We start from the raw sequence: 20,238 nt of genomic DNA, 5'->3' as shown, positions 1-20,238 counted from the left end.
CCGCCCCGCCCCGCCCCGCCCCGCCCCGCCCCGCCCCGCGATGGCGGCGCCGCCATCACTCAGCAGGTTTGGGGGCAGCACGTGACCCACCGGCCGCTCCCCGCCCCGCCGGCAGATTCGCCACGGCCGCGGGCGGCGGGGGCCGCGATTGGGGCGGCGGCGGCAGCGCCGGGCGAGAGGAGGGTGCGCGGAACCCCCGGGCGGCGCGTCCCGCCCGTCCCGCTGCCCCCCGCCCTGCGCCGCCGGGAATCCGCAGTGCGGAATCTGCCGCTCCGAACCCGCCGCGCGCGTGTGCGCGCCCGCTGGCCGGCGGAAACATGGCGTCGGTGTGGGATGAGTCGGAGGTGAGGGGCCGGGGCCGTGAGGGGCCGGGGGCGGGGGCGGCGGGGCCGGGGCGAGGCGCGGACAGGGCCGAGGGTGACGCTGCCGTTGTGCCCCCGCAGGACGGCGTCGGCGAGGAGGTGCTGAAGATGTCCACGGAGGAGATCGTGCAGCGCACCCGCCTCCTCGACAGCGAGATCAAGGTAGCGGCGGGGGCCGCGCCGGGCCGGGCCGGGCCGCCCTCCGTTGGGAGCTCTGTGTTGCTGGTGTTCGGGGCAGGCGGGTTAGCACAGCCACGGGGACAGCAAAAAATTAAACACGGTTAACTGAATTGAGAACGGCAGATTGAGGAATACTGAGCCGTGAAGGTAGGGAAGAAGCACTGGAAGAGCATGGGTCCGAGGAAGCTGAGGGGGCGGTTGTTCGATGCAGCCATGGATGCTTTAGCTGAAGTTACACAGGCCCTCCCTGCCTCCTAGGCACAGGGGACGGGGAACTCTGTTCTGTGGCCTGAGTCAGGTAGGATCATTGGGTAATTCAGGTTGGAAGGGACATGAACAGACCTCCAGGCCAAACTCCTTCTCAAAACAGGGTCAGCCATAACCCAGGCTACTCAGGGCTTTATCCGGTTGGATCTTGAAAGCCTCTAAAGACAGATATTGCACCTCTTCTCAGGGTGTTCAGTACTACTGCTTGACAGACCTCGTGGGGATAAAGATATGCTTTGCATACAGGCCGAGCCTCTCCTGTTTCAGTCTTTGTTATTTCATCTGCCCATTGTGTACTCCTGTGAAGTGTCTGGTTCAGTCTTTTTCACTGAACTTTCTTTTTTCCTTCCCCAGAGGTTCTGTTCTCCACCTGAACAAACCCCGTTCCCTCAGCTGTTTCTCACAGGGCCCGTGCTCCGGCCCCCAGCCACCTTGGTGGCCCCCATGCTGAACTCAGTCCGGTTTATCAATGTCTTTGCTGTATGGGGGGAGGGGGGGGGGTGGCAAAACTGGACCGAGTGCTCAAGTAGGATCTAAAAGTGCTGAATAAAAGGGGACTGAACACTTCCCTCCATCTACTGCCTACAGTCCTGCTAGTACAGCCCAGGATGCAGTTTGCCACCCTTGCTGTCAGGGCACATTACTGCCTCCTGTTCAGTTTATTGTCTTATGGAGACCCCAGGGCCATTTCTCAGCCAGACAGTCACCAGCATGTGTCATTGCAAGGTGCACTTCCCTGCCTGGTGCAGGGCTTTGCATGTGTCCTCGTATTTTGTAAGGTTTCTGTGTGGCAGCTCTGCCCTTGAACACAGAGACTGTGCCCCCCCAATTTGGTGTCATCTGCAAACATGATGAGAAAACAGTCCATCCTCTTGCTTGTTCATTCATGAAGATGTTAAGCAGATAGACCTCTCTCAAGATAGACACGTGTTGCATAAAAGAGCACTTACAAATTTAGAATAAGTTTGTTGCCCAGTGTTAGCAGTATTGAGATAAAAGATTTCATAAATGCTAGAGTATCTTCATCCTATACTGCTTCAGGCTCCACAAGTAATTCTGACTCACTTTAAAGTTATTCTTTATTATTCTTTAAAAACAGTTAAGGTAAATATGTGTCTTATTTTTAAATTGCAGAATACAGTAAAGAGTAGAAGTAGCCTTCTTCATTTTATAGTTAGAGCATTATAATTGCAAAATTTTTGTCAGAACCTTCCCTTCAGGCAGTTTTCCTGGAATGTTTTCTAGGCTATGTTTTATTAAATCAAATTTATTACGGTTTTTTTTCATTTTTATTTATAGACATATAGATATATATCTATATACATAGATTCTGTATTGGCTCCTGTAACAGTTCTGTCCTGTGAATGTGTTATAGTAGCACAGTATGATGCTTAGGCACAAAGACTTTTAAAAACATAGTTTCTTAGTGAAGAGTGGATTTCTCAATTGAACAGAATCACAGACACCAATTTAGGTGTGACCAGTTCTCCTGAGAGCTCTTGGTGCTCCAGCCACTTCAGTGGGGATCACAAACTGTGTGTTTGCACACTGTATGACTAACCAGGAAAGGGAGGAGAAGGCCTGTTGGTGTCAGTCAGACAGCACTGCAGACACCTGTGTTGGGTACATTAGCGTTGGGTGTAAATGTACTCACTGTTGGATGGGGAGTACAGAACTTACTCTCTTAAGAGGCTTTTTTCCCTTATAGTTAGTAGGGTCATAGAATCATAGAATAGTTTGGGTTGGAAGGCCAACCCCTGCAGCAAGCAGGGATGTCTTTAACTAGAGCAGGTTGCTCAGAGCCCTGTCCAGCCTGGTCTTGAATGTTTCCAGGGATGGGGCATCTACCACTTCCCTGGGCAACCTGTTGCAGTGTTTTACTATCCTTATTGTAAAAAAATTCTTCCTTGTATCTAGTGTCAATTTACCCTCTTTAAGTTTAAAACCCTTACCCCTTGTCCTATTGCAACAGGTCTTACTAAAAATTCTGTCCCCAGTTTTCTTACGAGACACCTTTAAATACAGAAAGGCCACCATGAGGTCTCCCTGGAGCCCTCACTTCTCCAGGCTGAATCATAGAATGGTTTGGGTTGCAAGGGACCTTAAAGATCATCTAGTTCCAACCCCCTTGCAAAACATAACTAAAATAGGTGTGTATATGTAGTTACCTGTGTATCTGTAGATATTAAAATATCACAACCAAACCACAGTTGCCGTATCTGAGCCATATTGCTATATAGGTCACATTGCAGCCCTGTAAGCCGTTGCATTGATTAGGCTAAAGCTACCAAGTGACACTGGGAAAAAATTATTTGGGGTTATTGATTAGTTAGAGACCAGAATGGACTGTGTAGCCTTGAGTCCTAACAAATCTTGGCTAATTTGCTGGCTTTGGTTTTTTTTGTATTACATTCCCCTTTATTCCTCAGACTTAGATTTCTGTAACTGTTTGCTTTTGGAATAGTGTATTAATTTTATCTTGCCTTAGTCGTCTGATACTATTCCTTTTTCTTTCTTCTGTGTACCAATTGCAGATCATGAAGAGTGAGGTACTGAGAGTGACCCACGAGCTCCAGGCCATGAAAGACAAGATCAAAGAGAACAGTGAGAAGATCAAAGTGAACAAAACCCTGCCATACCTTGTCTCCAATGTTATTGAGGTGAGAGTGGTGCACTCTTACATAGCAACGTGAGAAGTGCAGTATATAGTGGGAGGGAGAAAGGCAGGGAGCTCATCAGGGATTCAAGACATGGAGTATTGAGCCAGGACTTTCAGGTTTTTCTGTTGGTTTTATTTGTGACCTGGAAGTGCACTTCTCTTTCCCACTTGTTGTCTGGGTCATTCCTTAGGCTTTGGGTACTGTTCATCTGTACCTAATAACCATGAGAGGGTGACACAGCCCTGGAGCATGTGAAATTGGACACATGCTCTCTGAAACTTGCGAAACAGCAAATGAAAGGCTGGGGCTCTGTTATTCCATCACATTCTTTTTGTAATTCAGTACTTTGATGATAGGAAAAATAGCTGATAGTTTGCTGTTTTTAAAAACGGGATTGGTTTGTACTACTGTTTTAAAACTTAATGAGCTTAAGCCTTAATGTGAGCTGCTGTATGGGAGAAGGAATCAATGCCATTAGCTACTACTTTGTTCTGAATTTTGTGATGTCTTTCTATGCACTGTTGTGTGCTGCTTCATGAGGAAAGGAAAAAATCAATTTTTACAGAAGGGCTTTAATGCTTTCAGGATTCTGCTGCTGATGGATGGTGGAAAGTTTTAGTTCTTCCCATGCGTGTATTTTAGAAGCATTAATCCTGGGGTCATCCAGCAAGCCTGGTTACATTGTCATGAACTCTTTCACCCTGGTTTTCAGCTGCTGGATGTTGACCCAAATGACCAGGAGGAGGATGGAGCAAACATTGACCTGGATTCCCAGAGAAAGGGCAAGTGTGCTGTGATCAAGACCTCTACACGTCAGGTAAGACCCATGTGCCCAGCCAGGTGAGAGGAGTGATGCAAAGGACCTTCTCCTAGTACATGTGGTTTTGCTTACTTTGATTTCTTTTTTACAGACATATTTCCTGCCTGTTATTGGGTTGGTTGATGCTGAGAAGTTGAAGCCTGGAGATCTGGTGGTGAGTGATTCTGTTGTGATAGTTAGATATGACGGTGGCCAGAAAATGGCATATGTCTTGCTTTTAAGAAAGGAGACAAATCTGTCCAGATTTCCCCAAGACCATTTCTCTCCTAAAATTTTAATAGAAAGGTATTATGGGTTCAGTTAGTTTTGTAGTAAAGAAAAGCAGTTTGGGGTGTGTGTCCTTTATACATACAATTAGGTGCTGAAAGTTTAGAGATCACTTCTTAAGTGTTCTAAACCCTGTCTTTTGTATTGTAAGTAAACTGGACCACTCTTTTAAAATGTGGTAGGTTAACTATGGCATTCTCCACTCTGCCAAGCTGGGGTGATTTGATGAGTGCCAGTGTCAAAGCTGGTTATTCCTGCATCCTTGAAGTCTAGTAAATCAGTTTTGATTGCATGTTTATTAAGTGCTATATGAGGGACTTGTTAAAAGCAAAGGACTTGTGTTTACAGGGGGTGAACAAAGACTCTTACTTGATCCTGGAGACTCTGCCTACTGAATATGATTCACGGGTGAAAGCCATGGAGGTGGATGAGAGGCCCACAGAGCAGTACAGTGACATCGGGGGGCTGGATAAACAAATCCAAGAGGTGATACTTTATGTATAGTTTCTGGTGTGACTGGACAACAGTCTTTCAACCTCAGCTCAAAAGCAGACAGCCTGGATCTGTGGAGAAGAATGGGTTTATGTATTAATATTTTTCTTTTGTTGTAGCTTGTGGAGGCCATTGTCCTGCCAATGAATCATAAGGAGAAATTTGAAAATTTGGGTATACAGCCACCCAAAGGAGTCCTTATGTATGGGCCTCCAGGAACAGGGAAGACACTTTTAGCTCGAGCATGTGCTGCCCAGACCAAGGTAAAAGGAACCTCTGGAAGCATGTGCTGCTGTAGAATAGTACCTGACAAAGAGTAAGAACACCTCCAGGGCAAGAGGGTCATACACACAAACTGGTTACAAAGGCTGGGATTTTCCTGTCTATTTGCTTGTTTGCTTGTTTTAATTAAGGGCTTATAGTGCTCAGAGCTGACCCTATTGAGAAATGAGGCCTAGGATTCTCCTTCACTTCCCAGGCTACGTTCCTGAAGCTGGCGGGTCCACAACTTGTCCAGATGTTCATTGGTGATGGAGCGAAGCTGGTACGTGATGCTTTTGCTCTTGCAAAGGAAAAAGCTCCTTCCATCATCTTTATTGATGAACTGGATGCCATTGGCACTAAAAGGTGAGCTCTAGTCCATGTTGTAAACTTCTTGGGAGCTGCCTAGCAGCCTCCTGTGCCTGTGTATGTGAGCAGAGCCTCTTAAAGCATGGCCTACTCAGAAAGAGAGTGTGAATGCTGTCACAGATGGATACCAGTGGCCACAATCCTTGGGCTCAGGAGCGAAGTCCCTCAGACTTGGGATCTGTCTGATAGTCTCATGCTGTATAAAACTGTTCTCTGATCACTGCAGCAGGCACCTGGAGATATTCACCCTCATTTACGACTTGGGCCTGGACAACATAAGCCCCATTCAGCTCTAAGGAAGTCTTAGGTGCTGCTGACAGTTACTCTGGTTGCAGTCTTCATCACAGTAGGACTGTAGTTTGAAGGAAAAATCTGAAACACCTCAGCCAAGGAGTGTGAACTGCAGTCATTCTGTGTTTTGGTGTGCTTAAAAACATAGGGACAGGGTGGTTAGGTTCACGCTGATAGTTTTACCTTTGTTTCCCCTCAGGTTTGATAGTGAGAAGGCTGGTGACCGGGAGGTGCAGAGGACCATGCTGGAGCTGCTTAATCAACTTGATGGTTTCCAGCCCAACACACAAGTCAAGGTTGGGAGCTAGGAGGGGAGTACTGCTCAGGTCCAGGGCCCTCTAGCAGGGGATGGAAAACGATGTCCAGGGAAGAAGCTTGGTGAATCTTTGGGGTGAAGAGGCCTGTCTTACAGGTGCCTCACACTGATGATCCTACTCTACTTAGGTGATTGCTGCAACCAACCGGGTTGATATCTTGGACCCAGCTTTGCTCCGCTCCGGACGATTAGATCGGAAGATTGAGTTCCCAATGCCTAATGAGGAGGCCAGAGCCAGAATTATGCAGATTCATTCACGCAAAATGAATGTCAGGTATAGCCTTCTGGCGCTATGTTTGTCACTCATGCTGATACCTCAGAGCTGAGAAGTGGTTTGCAGTCACTTGTTGGGAGCTCACTGTGGGATTGAGGAAACTCGCTGTGTTGCTTTTTTTATTCAGTACATGCTCTCAGACTTCTTTCCCCTTTGCTCTTATCAGCCCTGATGTGAACTATGAGGAACTGGCTCGCTGCACAGATGATTTCAATGGAGCCCAGTGCAAGGCTGTGTGTGTCGAAGCGGTAAGTACTCCTCTACCGCAATAGCACTGATGGGAGGGAAATGTGAAAGCTAGCATGGAGTAATTATTTAGAACTGGTGTGGTGCTCACATTCCCTCTCTAAATACTGTCTCATTGGGCAGGGGATGATTGCACTCCGCCGTGGAGCTACAGAGCTCACCCACGAGGACTACATGGAAGGAATCCTGGAGGTTCAAGCAAAGAAAAAAGCCAATCTGCAGTACTATGCCTGATCTCTGCCCAGTCAAGGTTGTGGCCTTGGCAGAGGACAGGAGCAGACTGGACTGTATCACTTACTTTCTGTCTGGAAAAAATAAAACATTTTTTCCCTTTAAAAACAAATCTGTGATGTGTTGGGGCTGTTGCCCATGCTTGGTGGTTCTACATCTGTGTGAGGGAGGCTGAAAGCCTCCTGTCCACAGTGCCCATCATGCTGGCTTTGGACCATCCTCCAGCTACAACTGGATTAAAGCCTGCTCTGCTACTTCTGCATGAGGACCAAGAGGTTATACTGCAGTAAGTGTACTGTGACATTGATGACCTGCAGCTCAGACAGCATCCCCAGTTCTTGCCTGTGCAGCGAGTTTACAGCCTACAGACTTGTTAGCCTTGAAACTTTTGAACACTCGTTTTGCAAGGGTGAACACAATTCACACATGAATGATGTTCTAACTTCGTCAGTTGAACGTAATTCTTGAAGCTTTAACACTGTTGCTGGTATGGATATTAATCATAAAGAATTCGAGGTTTCATCCACTGAGCAAGTCTTTCAGTACTTTTAATGCCAGTTGAGAATTACAACTTCCATTTAAAAATTACACTTTTCATAAATACACTGACTTTAGCATTAAGTATCTTACATGCCACTGTATTGTATTTTAAATACAATGTAAACATCTCCAAATGCTGGCCATCTCATCTTCACCTGTGCAGTTTTTGAACGCTTGGGAGAGGGGCGGGGATGTGAGAGGAAAAAAAGAATAGATCAATGAAAGAAAAATGCACTCCAAAGTACTTTGGCTGATGTTCCTGAGTTAGCCCTAGTACTTGTGCTGGTACCAAGGTCCTTAGTGCTCATTTTGGAGAGGGATCTTGTTCCAGCAGAACATGCATGTTATAGACACGCTGTGCTCGGGGGCATTTGACACTGGAAGGGGGTGAGTGGAGAACTGAACAGAAGCCACATGTTCCTGAGGAAAATACACTGTGGTTCCTTTGGACACTAATATTAGAGGGGGCTGTACATCTGCTATTTTAGCAGTACTGTTATTTGAGCTCAGGGAGAATTACTCATCTCCTTTCACAGAACAGGAGTTGCACCCACAAGTTAGTTCAGAAGTGAAAGTTGATCCTGGCAGCTCAAACTATGATATATTTTGAGAAATGTACCTCTGGTGGAATAGTTAAAAGCTGCATGTTGCATACATCTCCCCATTAAAACAAGGGTATGTTAGCCAAATGAGTAACCTTAACTGTGTAAGAAGCTGAGAAAAACTTTCCTCTGCTTTCCCAAAGTCTGTAAGAGTTTTCTTGCAGTCTTGCTGCAAGAAAAGTCAGCTAGCTCCTTTTGGAAACAGTTTGAGTAGTGAGTTAATAGCTGAATCCACAGCATGGAATAGCACAGGTTTCTGATTTAAATAAATACTAAGAATGGGCTAATTCTTTGGCCTAAACCTCAGCTTAGATCAAGGTTCTTTTGGGAAAGGATGGCCTGAGCTAACACTAGACATGCCTGTTGCAAAAGTGTTCAAGCCAACTTCACTTAGCTCCTTGCCCTAAATTGGGTCTGAATTACACAGACCTGCAGCAATAAGAGTTGGTGCGTAAACATCCCTTACAACTGGACAATTACAGGACCATGGAGGTACAGTTCAAAAAACAGCACAAAAAAAGACACAACCTTGGACTTAATCCCTTGTAAACAGAAGAAAAACAAATTGAAAGAACTGTCCCCCTTAAACCATCAATGATCAAGTTGCCAATAATTCAAACCTGGAGTTACTTGCAATGTCCGTGTCTGCGACTGGAGGCTGCAGCAGTGTCCCATGGGCTGGCATTTCAACAGCTCTGGCACTGCTCTCCATGCGCTGACATGCCACCTCTTCCTGGTGTTAACCCACAGCTCTGCCCAGGCTGCGCTTTCCAGAGTCTCTTCTTACTCCCTCTGGGGTCACACGGCCCCATTTTCTTGTCTGGGTTTTTGTACAGATGCCCGGGAAGTGTTGAGTGATGGGGCCAATGTGCAGAGGAACCCAGCCAGCAGGGTGAGGCCCAAGCCCCCCCAGGCACAGAACATGGACCAGCCATAGCCATGACTGATGTCCTCTGGCAGCCCATAGACGTAGCGAGGATAGCGGGATAACTCAAAATTGATCCCAGCTACGCATGTGCAGAGTGAGATGATACAGCAAGTACCTGCAGGAGAAAAGCAAGAGGGTTCTACACTGCCCTCAGACAGGTTAATTATGCTCTGTTTTTTTCCCTTGGTATTTTCAAAGTCATGAATTTTCAAAATCAAGAATTACCCTTGGGGTTTTTTCTGCAGTCCTACCAGCCACTCTCCTGATAAGGCAGAGAAAAAAAGGGAAAATATGTAGGACTACGGCGTACCTCACTTCACAAATAACCAATATTGCCTTAGTTCCTTTCATTGCAATTTTGAACTCAGTCATAGTTCATCATGCTTTGATTCTCCTGAGACTATTTCCAGTGACTAATGTACTTGGGCAGTTTCTTCTATGAAAGGTAATTAGCTCACTGAATCCCAGGGCTGCAAAGCACAGCACTGCTTGGTTTCCACTAGGAACACCCAGACTTCTGCCAGCTGTACCCTAGGCCCATAGAGAGTGCCCAGGTTTTTGTTATCTGCTACAAATTCACTAAACACCTATACAGAGGAGAAAAAGCCTAAGAAGGCACAAGGCGCTCTAGTATGTTTAATATACACTAGTATGCAAGACTCCAGGTCTATACTGCCCATTTTTGAGTTGAACGTTCAGAACTTTCAGAAAAACGTTTGGTCATACAGAAAATCTTCTCCCATCCAGGACAAACAGATGTAACAGCCCTGGCAAGCACTGAGCTCACATCCTTATCGCTGGGCCAGTGTTCTCCCAGGCTTGGCTGGGTTTGGACTTCATCACTACACGAAGATCTAAGCATCTTTGAGTACCAGAAAGGTGCTCTACATTAACTTATGTATGTTTATTATGATTCCCAGGGAAAACTGAGCTGAGCTGTCTGACAGGAGCCACAGGCTGCACACTTGGAGCAAGCCAGAGGAGTGTGCTCATTGTGCACATGGTCCCCATGGCTACACACCAGCTCTCTAGAGCAGAAGGCTCATACACATACAGTGGGGTCTACTGAGAAACATGCAAATACCCATGCAAGCACAGGTCCTGCAGTGGTAACTGCACTGTGCTGAGAGTTTGCTGCACTGAGTAACTGCTTTGTGTGGCTGCTGACATTACTTTTACAAGGCAGTAATACTGAATGTGGTGACTTGAGGAGCAGAAGTGAAAGGCTCTCACCTCCCATTAGGAAGAGCAGCCCAGCCACGTACTGCATGAGCTCCTGCTGTTTGCAGCAGCCCAGCACACCAATGATCCACCCAAACAGGATGATGGAGACTGCCATGCCAATGAAGCCAGCTGTCATCCTCCGCAGATCTGAAGAAAGAAAAAGGAGAAAAGCAAAACAAAAACATGAAGGTGGCAGCACCTAGGGAGAACAGCCAGGGGAGAGTCCAGACAGATGTGGATTTACTGGTTCTAAAGTTTATACTTCAACCATGGACTTCTCCTCCTGTAGCTTCTTTGAGGTAGGTAGTTTTCCCACTACACTGAAACTAAAGGAATCCATCTAAATTGACTCCATTGTGCTCGGCACTGTGCAACTGCACAGCCTTTCTGTCCTGATCAGGAGGAGTACCAGCCAAATACTCCCCAGCATGGGACAGAAGGGGTGCATCATGAACTCATGTTAGTACTGCAAGGGTTTTTTTTTCTTTTATTTGGTGTGGTGTCTTTCTTTGGGATAGAGTTTGTACGGAGAGTGTCTGCTGAAAATAGAAGCAAAAGAAGCAAGAGAGGACACTGAAGAGAACTAAAGGATTAGTGCATGAGAGGCAACAATGTGAAGTGAAAAGAGGAATAGTGAGACAACAGAAGCAGACAGCAGATCAATACAGTATTATGGGAACAACTCCAGTAACAAGCTCTAAAAAAAAAGCTTGGGCTTGGGTACCAGTGACATGAACAGCACTTTGTTACCCCCAGTAAAATTGCTGTTCTTGTCTCCTAGTTCAGTCTCCAGCTGAACTAGGATTTCCTTGGCACTGATTCTCACATGACAGGGGCTATGTTGAATCCAAATCTCATGTCTCCTTCCAATTATACAGTTAGCTGCTTGTATTTCCTCACTAATCAATCTGTATCTATGCTTAGAGCCCAGTGCCATGCTTAGACGAGTGATTCCGAGCCCTCAGCCAGCATTGCATTAAGGCATTAAGTAATCCAAACATCCTTGTGCCCTGCTCTGGGCTACTTACGGAGCGCGTGCCACTCATCCTGGCGGATGGTGTTGGTGATGTTGATGGGTAAGTTGCGAGGCAGAGAGCTGGAGGTGTAGTGGTACTTCACAGCAGTGCAGCGCTGAATAACTCCTGTAAAGAGACAGCAGTGTGAAACACCATGAAACCCCCGTGCCTTGCACTTGCTGCTGAGTTGGCTGGCCTGGCAGAGCTCGCACAGGGGAAGCCTCAGTTCAGCAACAGAGCAAATGTAACCAAAAAGGAGCTGTTTACTTCAAAGGATTTGGGATTAGGAGGGGAGAGAACCTACAAAGGAACACCGGCAAAGCAGGAGCCAGGTGCTGACCCTCCAAGAAGCAACAGCTGAAGTTAAACAGTAATGACAGTCACCAAGAACATCTCCAGAAGCTTTCTAGAGGAACTGCTACGATCACTTTGGGATGTCTAAGGAGACAAGAACATGTCTGGCCAAGTACCAACAGGACCACTTCATCTCTGAGAAGACAGAGTTGAAACACTGAAAATTTTGAATGAATGCTGGGAAGTGAACTGCATAGGAGAATATTTTGAATTCACTCCAATAGTCATTGGCTCTTTGCTTTACTTTCAGTGAACAATACTACCCAGGTAGGCTTGTTTCCATTATAGCTGAAAGAAAAGTGCACCTCAGATGTAAATGTGAACTTACAAGCACGCTCTTCTTGAAAGGGATTTTTCATTTAGAAAATGGGGGAGAATAAACATGGATGGTGGGGTAGAAGAGAGCAACCAGAAAGGTAAAAGAGCTAAATAGTACAAAAAGTTCCTTTTAAACAATGACTACAGGGTCATTACTGCTATTTGAACATTGGAGCAGAAGAACCATTCAGAAACAATCAACTGGCCAATGAGCTAATTAAGCTGGTGAACAAACAGACACCAGAAAACCCAGGAGAAGAACTGAGCTTTGTGTGGCTCCCACAGCAATGAGAAGCATGATTTTGTTCTCTAACAATGTTCACTGGCACCGTACTGACCTGGTTTCTGCAAGGACCTGCAGAGAGGGAGCCCCCATTTCACAAGATTATAAATTGCAAATGAGAGGTCCAGGCAATTCCAGCCATCAGGCCAGGGAGGGGAAGGTGATCTGAATTTCCTCCCAATTCAAGTGGCTCCCATTCTCAGCTGTGCTTCCCACCACCCTCTTCCCTTGCTGTGGCTCCCTGCTGCTCCCCCAGCACCACAGAGCACTTCCAGCTGTACACCATACACGGAGTTGCTGCCCTTCACCTGCAGCCAGTGGCCCTCTGTGCTGAGCAGTGCTCCCTCCTTGCAGTTACCTCAGGACAAGGCTGTAGAGCCACCTGAGCCAATGATCAGCAAGACAACCCAGTGACAGAGGGTGCCAGTTCATTTGCAAAGGCTGCTGAGTTAAGAAGTTAGGCCATATACAGCACATCACAGTATCTAATCAAATTTCCTGTAACTGCTAACTGAACTCAATTTCAATGTTGACACGACTTGCATGTGTTGTTGAGAAATACGTATATAGAACAAACTAATGACATCAGATTTCAGATTATAATGCACTGGATTCATTAAAAGTATGATCTATGCCCTTACACTTCCTGATCATAAAAGTAGTACATATGAAGCAGTATTTTAAACAAGAACAAGGATTACTATTTTTATAGCTCATTAAAGAAAAAGCAAAGACTAGAGATGTATATCCCTTACGATCAAAGCTATGGACTTCTCAGCTAAGATGTCACTGAGAAAAATATTTGCTCTTTATTATTCCAAGTGTTTAACATGTAAACTAAAACTAAAACCTCTCCACCTTCTCATACAAATCTGATTATTTAGAAATTCTTGGATATCAATTCCTTCTGCCTCTGGTTTAAAAACTGTTCTCCTAATCCTTTCTTCCCCAGAATTCAAAGTGCTAATTTTATATAGGTAGCACATACTATTACATTAAAACAGCAAGTTTGCAAAAAAAAAAAAAAACCTCAGGAGTGCACAGATTTCACGGCTTTTGCTCAGTGCTGACTGCTAATCCACAGGCTTGGTGACAGCCTTTGATTACACCAGCACAAGCCATTTTTCCAACAAGATTCCATTTTCCCAAGAGCACAGGCTGGACCCACTCTGGGTGTGAGCCACTAAAGGCAGAACAAGGGAGGCCTCTCTCTGTAGATGTGCTAGAACAGCTGAAATAGGCAGGCAAGAGAGTAAGGGGATCAGGGAAGCAGTGAGGGTGATCTCTCAGCTGAGTATCTACCCACTTTCACCCAGAAAATTGTTAACACGCAGCCAGTCAACCTTCAGTAGCTAGATTTTGCATTTGCCATCACTAGTTCATGTTTCCCATTTTTTGAGTGAATCTCTAGGTCTCACGTGCAGAGATGCCATGCAAATATGATGCGAATATGGCCAGGTACTCCACAGGACTGCATTTGAAGTCATGTAACACCTTGTTCTCTAAGTACTCAAGAAAAAAAAGTAATAATCAAAATCAGGTTTGCAGTCCCAAAGTTATTGTGAAGTAAAAAGTATTTCAAAGGTACTCCAGTAAGTCCTTGGACCTGAGCCTTATATACCTGAAATTACAGTCTATAAAATAGGGACAGCATCCTGCCCTCCATTTCAGAAACCTGCTAGCAAAGTGATTTCCCTTTTGTTTACAACACACTCAGACAAGCACCATAAGAAAGCCTGCAAAAATCAAAACCTTTGCCTTCAGACAAGGGCTTGAATAGAACAGTCATGTGGTGAACAACAAGTGAGCATTGTCTGTTTTGGCACACGAGTACATTGGGAATACAGGACAGAAGGAGGCAGGTGCACAGGTCATTAGCTTACCATAAAGCACACATCCAAGAAAAAGGTTAGATGGACAACCTGATCCCAGCATTTCTAAGGGCCTTAAAAGAACACTGTTGAGAGTCAAACTGCATGTACAATTTTCTTGATTAAAAATAAACATGAACTGCAGTGAACTGCATCCAGCAGTGTCACACTGACACTTTCATGGCCCAGCCACATGCCTGTGCCTTCTCACAGCCAACATTGTTTCTAACACCTTGTCTTCAATGTGGTTTTTTTTACCCCTCAGGACTGCAACTGCAGAGAGGTTCTCCTTGGAACTCACATAACCCTCGGAAGAGTACATGTGAGTGTCTCAGGACGAGTCCTTTCTCCTGACTGAATATGAAGGACAGGAAAGGTCAGAGAATTCTTGCTAGAATAGCCAGATAGCCAGGCAGAGCACAGGCCCCTTGTTGCTACGCTGCTAGAAACATGGAAACACCAACCCTGCTGTGATACATTCAGTTTGTAATCCTGGATTTAGCACACCCTGACTTTCAGATTAGTTTTTGTCTCCAACTTTGAAACATGCAGGTTTTCTCTACACCATGTGCCGGAGGTTTATGAAGAAATGCAGGGTTCATTTTCAGTTCTGCTCTGTGGCCCAGAATCAGAGCAGTTTGACTCTCACTCAGCTGGGAGACCCACTCCTGCCCATGAACAGCCATGGCCAGTTAACAATTAACTACCATGTGAGGCCTGACCCTCCCCTCCCCTCCCTCATGTCCCAGGACCAAGTGGCTATTGAAGCTCCCTGGCATTTTCCTACCGTTTCTGCCCTGGACTGTGAGGAGCATCACAGCCATGTGTTCACTCTGTCCACATCGTCACCCAAGGGCCACAGATCAAATAAATCAACCTTCTTTCAAAATACCACAAGAACTCTTACAGATCACACTGACAGATCATACTTACCAAGGGCCATAACCAAACAGATCAAGTTTATTAAACATGCCACTGTAATAGATCCTCTACAGACCTCACAGTCAATCCTGTAACTCTTCCAATTTATCATCAGTCGGAAAGAATGGGAAGTACAGACACCAGGACTGAGCAGTTTTCTCTCAAGGGCCTCACTACTGCCTCAAACTGTTGTGTTCCTCTACTTAAGCACCCAGTGGCCCTCCTCACTTTCTCAGCTACATCGTGGTACCAGGGAGCCTTTTCTGCCCAGTATATATGAGATGTACCTGTCCCATCCCAGAGACTTTTCAGAGCAAGCCTGAAAAGCAATAAAATCCCTGGTTTATCAACAGTGAAGAACCTTTTATTTTTTAATTCCTTCCATTTAGGGATGTTAAAGCTCATGTTGTTCAATGAGCCCACCAAGTTATCCAAAGCAGCCTGTTAGAATGGGCCTTTCCCAATTAATAATTTTCTACTGTCACCATTTTGCAAGCAACATTTTTTTACTCTACTAATAGGTAGAGAAGATCCCTAAACAAGATATAATAAATCCCTGCAGGACCTTACTACTTAAGAACACTCCATGCAGATGGTTTTTGTTGTAGCATCAGTTATTGAATGTGGAATCCACATAGCACAGGCTCTACAAGATGACACGTAGTGCTCATGTTCTTACACTCAGAGAACCCCTCCTTATATATGCACAGAGATCCTCTCTGTTTCTCCACCAAATGGTTCAGTTCTTTGGCTTCTGTCTCTTACTGATTGCTAATCTCCACTTTCCCCATGTGGTTTTGTACATTATTTCTTCTTTTGCCTTTTAATTGTATTTTTTTAAATGAAACTGTGTATTTTTTCACAGTTCCAAAATAGTGATTTTGCATTTTAAGAAAAATCCCACATATCATTTCCATCTTACATTTAAACATTTCCCACTTCTCAGTTTTGCACTACATTTTCATTTTTTCCTTTTAAATATATGACGTGAATATATTTTGCTTTTTTTAATATCCTAGATATAGAAATGGATGTTTGTACATGCATCATTAGCTACAATGCTCAAGTATGAAAGTTTCCATGAAACTGCTTTGTATTAATAGCAGTAGATAAATACAGAACTAGAAATCCATTGAATTATCTAAATGGATAAGCATATTTATGGACTTAAGTAATTTATTCAGAATTCGAGAGACACAGAAAGGAAAAAAATCTTATTCCAGAGAGACTAGAAGAAATGGAGACTATAAACCCAAACCAAAATTACCAGAGAACTGTGAAAAAAAAATTTACTCCTCTGTCACTAAAACCCTATAAAAATATCTAGATTAAGGAATACTAGGAATAAAGAAAGCCTCATACATCACCAAAGAAATAGCTGAAAACTTAATGCAAATTGAGGAGGAAGTAGGACTTTCAGCAGTGCACAGTAGTGATCTTCAGGTCACACCAGGGAAAAAAAAATACCTGCTTTTCCTTTTCAGAAGCTCCAGATCTGGTACCACGCTTGAGAGAACAGCTCAGATGCAGCCACACCTGACCATCAGTCAGAAAAGGCTGCTTAATCACAGTTGTCAGAGAAAAGACAGACACAGTGGGAATGAGGAAAGGCTGCTAGTAAAGCAGGTCAGGAGAAGGGATAAGAGAGTCATATCTATTTAAGGATCTGATTCTACAAGAACTATTATTATTAATTTCCCTCCATAAGATGACACATAAATCTTTACAGTAGCAACTGCAGACCTAATAGGCAAAGAATATAAGGGGAGCAAGGCTTTTTGTAGGGAAAGGCAAGGTCTTTTATTAGAACAGCTGGGGGAAAAAAGGAAATGAAGTAGACAAAACATTTTGGATTTAGAGTCCTTCCAGTTTTACACATCAAACACTGAGGAAGACCATTCCCCACCCTCTAGCCTCTCTATGTGACTGTTGTAGCATTGGGAAAATACCTCAGAAAGAGAAGTATTGAGGACCAAACTAGTATTCTTCCCATCCCCTCCCCCCATCTTAGCTAATCTTAATGGGAGCTGAAAGCATTTTACTTGATATGAAGCAAAAAAATAGATAAGTATTTTACATGAGAGCCACAATTAATAGAAAAAAATTAATGAGTTCCCTTTCAGTGAAAGGACTTCAGCATGGAAATAAAAATGAAATCGCATAAAATGGATCCTAGGAGAATAAATAGAGAAAGAAGCTACGCACACAGCACTAGAGTTTCTAGAGGTAAGAGTCACTGCTGTGCACAGGAAAGAAGGGACAAAGACGAGCTGAGATTCACAGTGCCAGTCTATCCAGCCTCTGCTGTGCAGGACTGGCGTCACAGTTGGAAGCCAAGCTGAAGAACTGCTCTTGCTTTCTTAAGATAGCATTTCCATTTTGTGCCTCAATGGAAGCACTTTTCCCAACTCCTACTCTCTCTGTGCTAATATGTACCTGCTGGAACAGTAAGTCCTGTTATTTATCATTAACCATACATAACCCGTTGACTTCATGGGTCAGCCCACTACATTATTTGTACCATCAAATGCAGGACTTTTATTCACACTTCATGGCCTGCTTGGCTTTGTACCATGTGCCACAATAGTAGAAGATCCATAGCTTTCTCTCCCGTCACCCCGAGGGCCCTGAGTGACATCTGCCATCTGAAAGCCTGGCAATCTACTGCAGCAATGAGAATTCCCTCATGCTAGAACGGGAACAACAGGTCCCTTTCACCTTGCTGCAAAAATCACAGCGCTATAAACAACACTGCACATTTCTCAGCACTCAATTAGAAGAAAGTGCCAGGGTTAGGAGGATGCCCACCGAGAGTCAGGCCCTGCACTGGGCCCCCGAAGGGGCTCTCCGAGGACGTGGTCCCACCCAGCACTGCAGCATTTTTAGTAGAGAGGGAGGAGCACAAGACCCCGGGATGGGGTCAGGGCCGCGCTCGCCCCCTCCCGCACGCCAGGGACACCGGGAGCCACGCGTCCGTCGGGGCTCCATCCGCGCCCGCCCGCCGGCCCGGTCTCGCCCCGGCAGCGGCGGCCGCCACCCCACCCGCAGCCCCGGCACCCCGGCGGGACCGCGCCGACACCGCGCTGACACCGCGCTCAGCACCACGGACAGCGGCGGGGCCGCCACCGCCCCCCGCCCCCGCACCTTTCCGGATGAGCTCCTCGCTGTCCGGCTCGTAGCCCGCACGGTGGCAGCGCCTCCAGAGCCCCGAGACTGTGGAATTGAAGCGGCGGCCGCAGTGCGAGTCCAGCGCGGCGGAAGCGGCGGCGGCGGCCGGGGCGGGGGCCGGGGGTCGCCCGGGCAGGAGCGCCCGCGGGGGTCGGGCGCGGAGCGGCAGGTGCGAGCTGGGCGCCGACATGGAGCCGGGCGGGTCGCTGCGCTTGTGGCCGAAGCCGCGGCAGCGCTCGCGGTGCCGCCGCGCGTCCGTCTCGTACCAGGAGTCGGTGCCGATGGCCACGGCCAGGAGGGCGAGGGCGGCGGCGGCCAGGAGCAGCCCAGTGCCGCTCAGCGCCTGAGCCGCGGCCGCCATCTTACCGCGCCGGGGGCGGCAGGGGCGGGCGCTTCCCTGCAGCCCGGCTGGGGCCGCCGCCCGCGGCACCGCCCCCGGAAGGGACACGGGGCCCGCGCCCCCCGCGCCGCGGCACCGCGCCGGGCTCGGTCCCGTACCGCGGCAGCCCCCGGGCACGGCCTCACGGGGGTCGCGGAACCCCCGCCGCAGCGCCCGGCCCCTGCTCCGGGGACCGAGCCCCCCCCCCCCTTGGCAGAGTCCGTGTCCGAGGCGGTGCGGGGGTGGCCGCGCACAGCTGCCAGGGGTTGGGGGACCGGAGGAAGGGGTGAGCGGACCCTCCGAGCCTTTCCGCGGCCTCCTCTGGCATGGCAATCGCCCGTCCCGCTGGCCTGCCCAGGGCAGAAGGGCAGAGACCAGCCCTGCTCAGGCCGCGGGAGCCAGGAGTTTTTCAAATGTACACGAAATACAAACACAACCCGCAACCTCAGTTGTTGGCATTTGGATTATGTCTTCTCCTCAACCCTTCATTATTAGTTAATGGAAAATAAGGCCTGAAAAAGCTGAAAAATGTCAATCTATTTTATGCAATGAGAAGCAGATTAAATCCAAGCCATTAGTTAAATGCAGCATTTATAGGGGCACAAAATCCGTTCTGATCCCGCTTGTTGTATAGGACTTGTTACTCCAGCTGCAGCACCATCAGTCAGTCCCCAAAGCCAGTTGTTAGGGCATTGTGTCATCAGTTCTGGCCTCCAGATAAAATGACCTAGTGCTATGCTATGCCTAAACTACTAATTTAATGTCCAGTTTTGAAATCCTTAGGTTTAGGGGGGGGATTTTTTGTTAAAAGTAGTTTTAATTGTTTCCCAGGAGCAAATGTTCAACTGTAGGAGATTCCAATCCTTTCACCCCCACCACTACCTCTCCCCTTGTCACTTCTTGGTCTCTCAGCCACACTGAGCACAACCTAAACACCCTCCCCAGCACTTCTCCTAGCAACACTGCCCAGAACAGAATACTGCTTATCTCCCCTGAGCCCTCTGCCTGGTGGAAACATGCAGCAGCCACAGCTAAAGCTTGTTTTAACCACATTTCTGCATGATCCTCTTCTGCAGTTTGCACTGGACAGATGGGATTACCATCCATGCAGCTGCACATTAGTGCCTTCAAGGCAGACAAATTGAAAGGGCTGCTGTCAAAAGAATTTTCTTACACAGACCAGCTAAATTAAGTCTTCCACTTATTTTTCATTCCAGCAAGAATGAAAAATAATTTTCAAATACAATTACTGCTCTAGCTAACATGGAAAAACCCTTCAGTTGTAATAGCTCATTCCCAGAAACATCCAAATAGTCGCATTTCCTAAGTCTGCAATCCTATTATGTCACCCTACTCTCCACATGAGCTCCTCAGGCTATAGGTTTCAGAAGACAGGCGCTTCAGCAACACCATCATCTTAGAAAGTTCCCATGTATGAAACTCCTTCTAATTGTTCTCCTTTCTGTGGTACTGCAATTGTGTCAGAGCCATTCTTCATGGAGCCTGTGAAACAGGTAGCTGGTGAATTCAAGTTAATTTTGATTACTTTTGAGAAGGAAAAAGCTATGAGGGAGGGAGCTCATAGTACAGCCCAAGAG

General features: G+C 46.6%; 2 protein-coding genes across 2 annotated transcripts; one reads left to right on the top strand and one right to left on the bottom strand.

The window, feature by feature from the left end:
- The first annotated feature begins 126 nt into the window (after positions 1-126).
- PSMC3 (proteasome 26S subunit, ATPase 3) lies at positions 127-7,719 on the top strand. The gene is made up of 12 exons (XM_039553367.1): positions 127-344; positions 444-524; positions 3,344-3,469; positions 4,182-4,286; positions 4,381-4,443; positions 4,905-5,042; positions 5,168-5,311; positions 5,527-5,675; positions 6,169-6,265; positions 6,414-6,559; positions 6,726-6,807; positions 6,929-7,719. Exons 1-12 carry the CDS (start codon positions 318-320, stop codon positions 7,037-7,039), a joined length of 1,269 nt encoding a protein of 422 aa, XP_039409301.1. The 5' UTR covers positions 127-317; the 3' UTR covers positions 7,040-7,719.
- LOC104688130 (transmembrane protein 178B-like) lies at positions 7,567-18,653 on the bottom strand. The gene is made up of 4 exons (XM_039553369.1): positions 18,238-18,653; positions 11,359-11,472; positions 10,340-10,477; positions 7,567-9,221 (listed from the first exon to the last, which is right to left on the bottom strand). Exons 1-4 carry the CDS (start codon positions 18,620-18,622, stop codon positions 8,977-8,979), a joined length of 882 nt encoding a protein of 293 aa, XP_039409303.1. The 5' UTR covers positions 18,623-18,653; the 3' UTR covers positions 7,567-8,976.
- Between the last annotated feature and the right edge of the window lie 1,585 nt (positions 18,654-20,238).

Source organism: Corvus cornix, chromosome 5 (assembly GCF_000738735.6).
Source record: "Corvus cornix cornix isolate S_Up_H32 chromosome 5, ASM73873v5, whole genome shotgun sequence".
In the NCBI taxonomy this organism is placed as follows: domain Eukaryota; kingdom Metazoa; phylum Chordata; class Aves; order Passeriformes; family Corvidae; genus Corvus; species Corvus cornix.
This window is presented reverse-complemented; position numbering and strand designations above follow the sequence as displayed.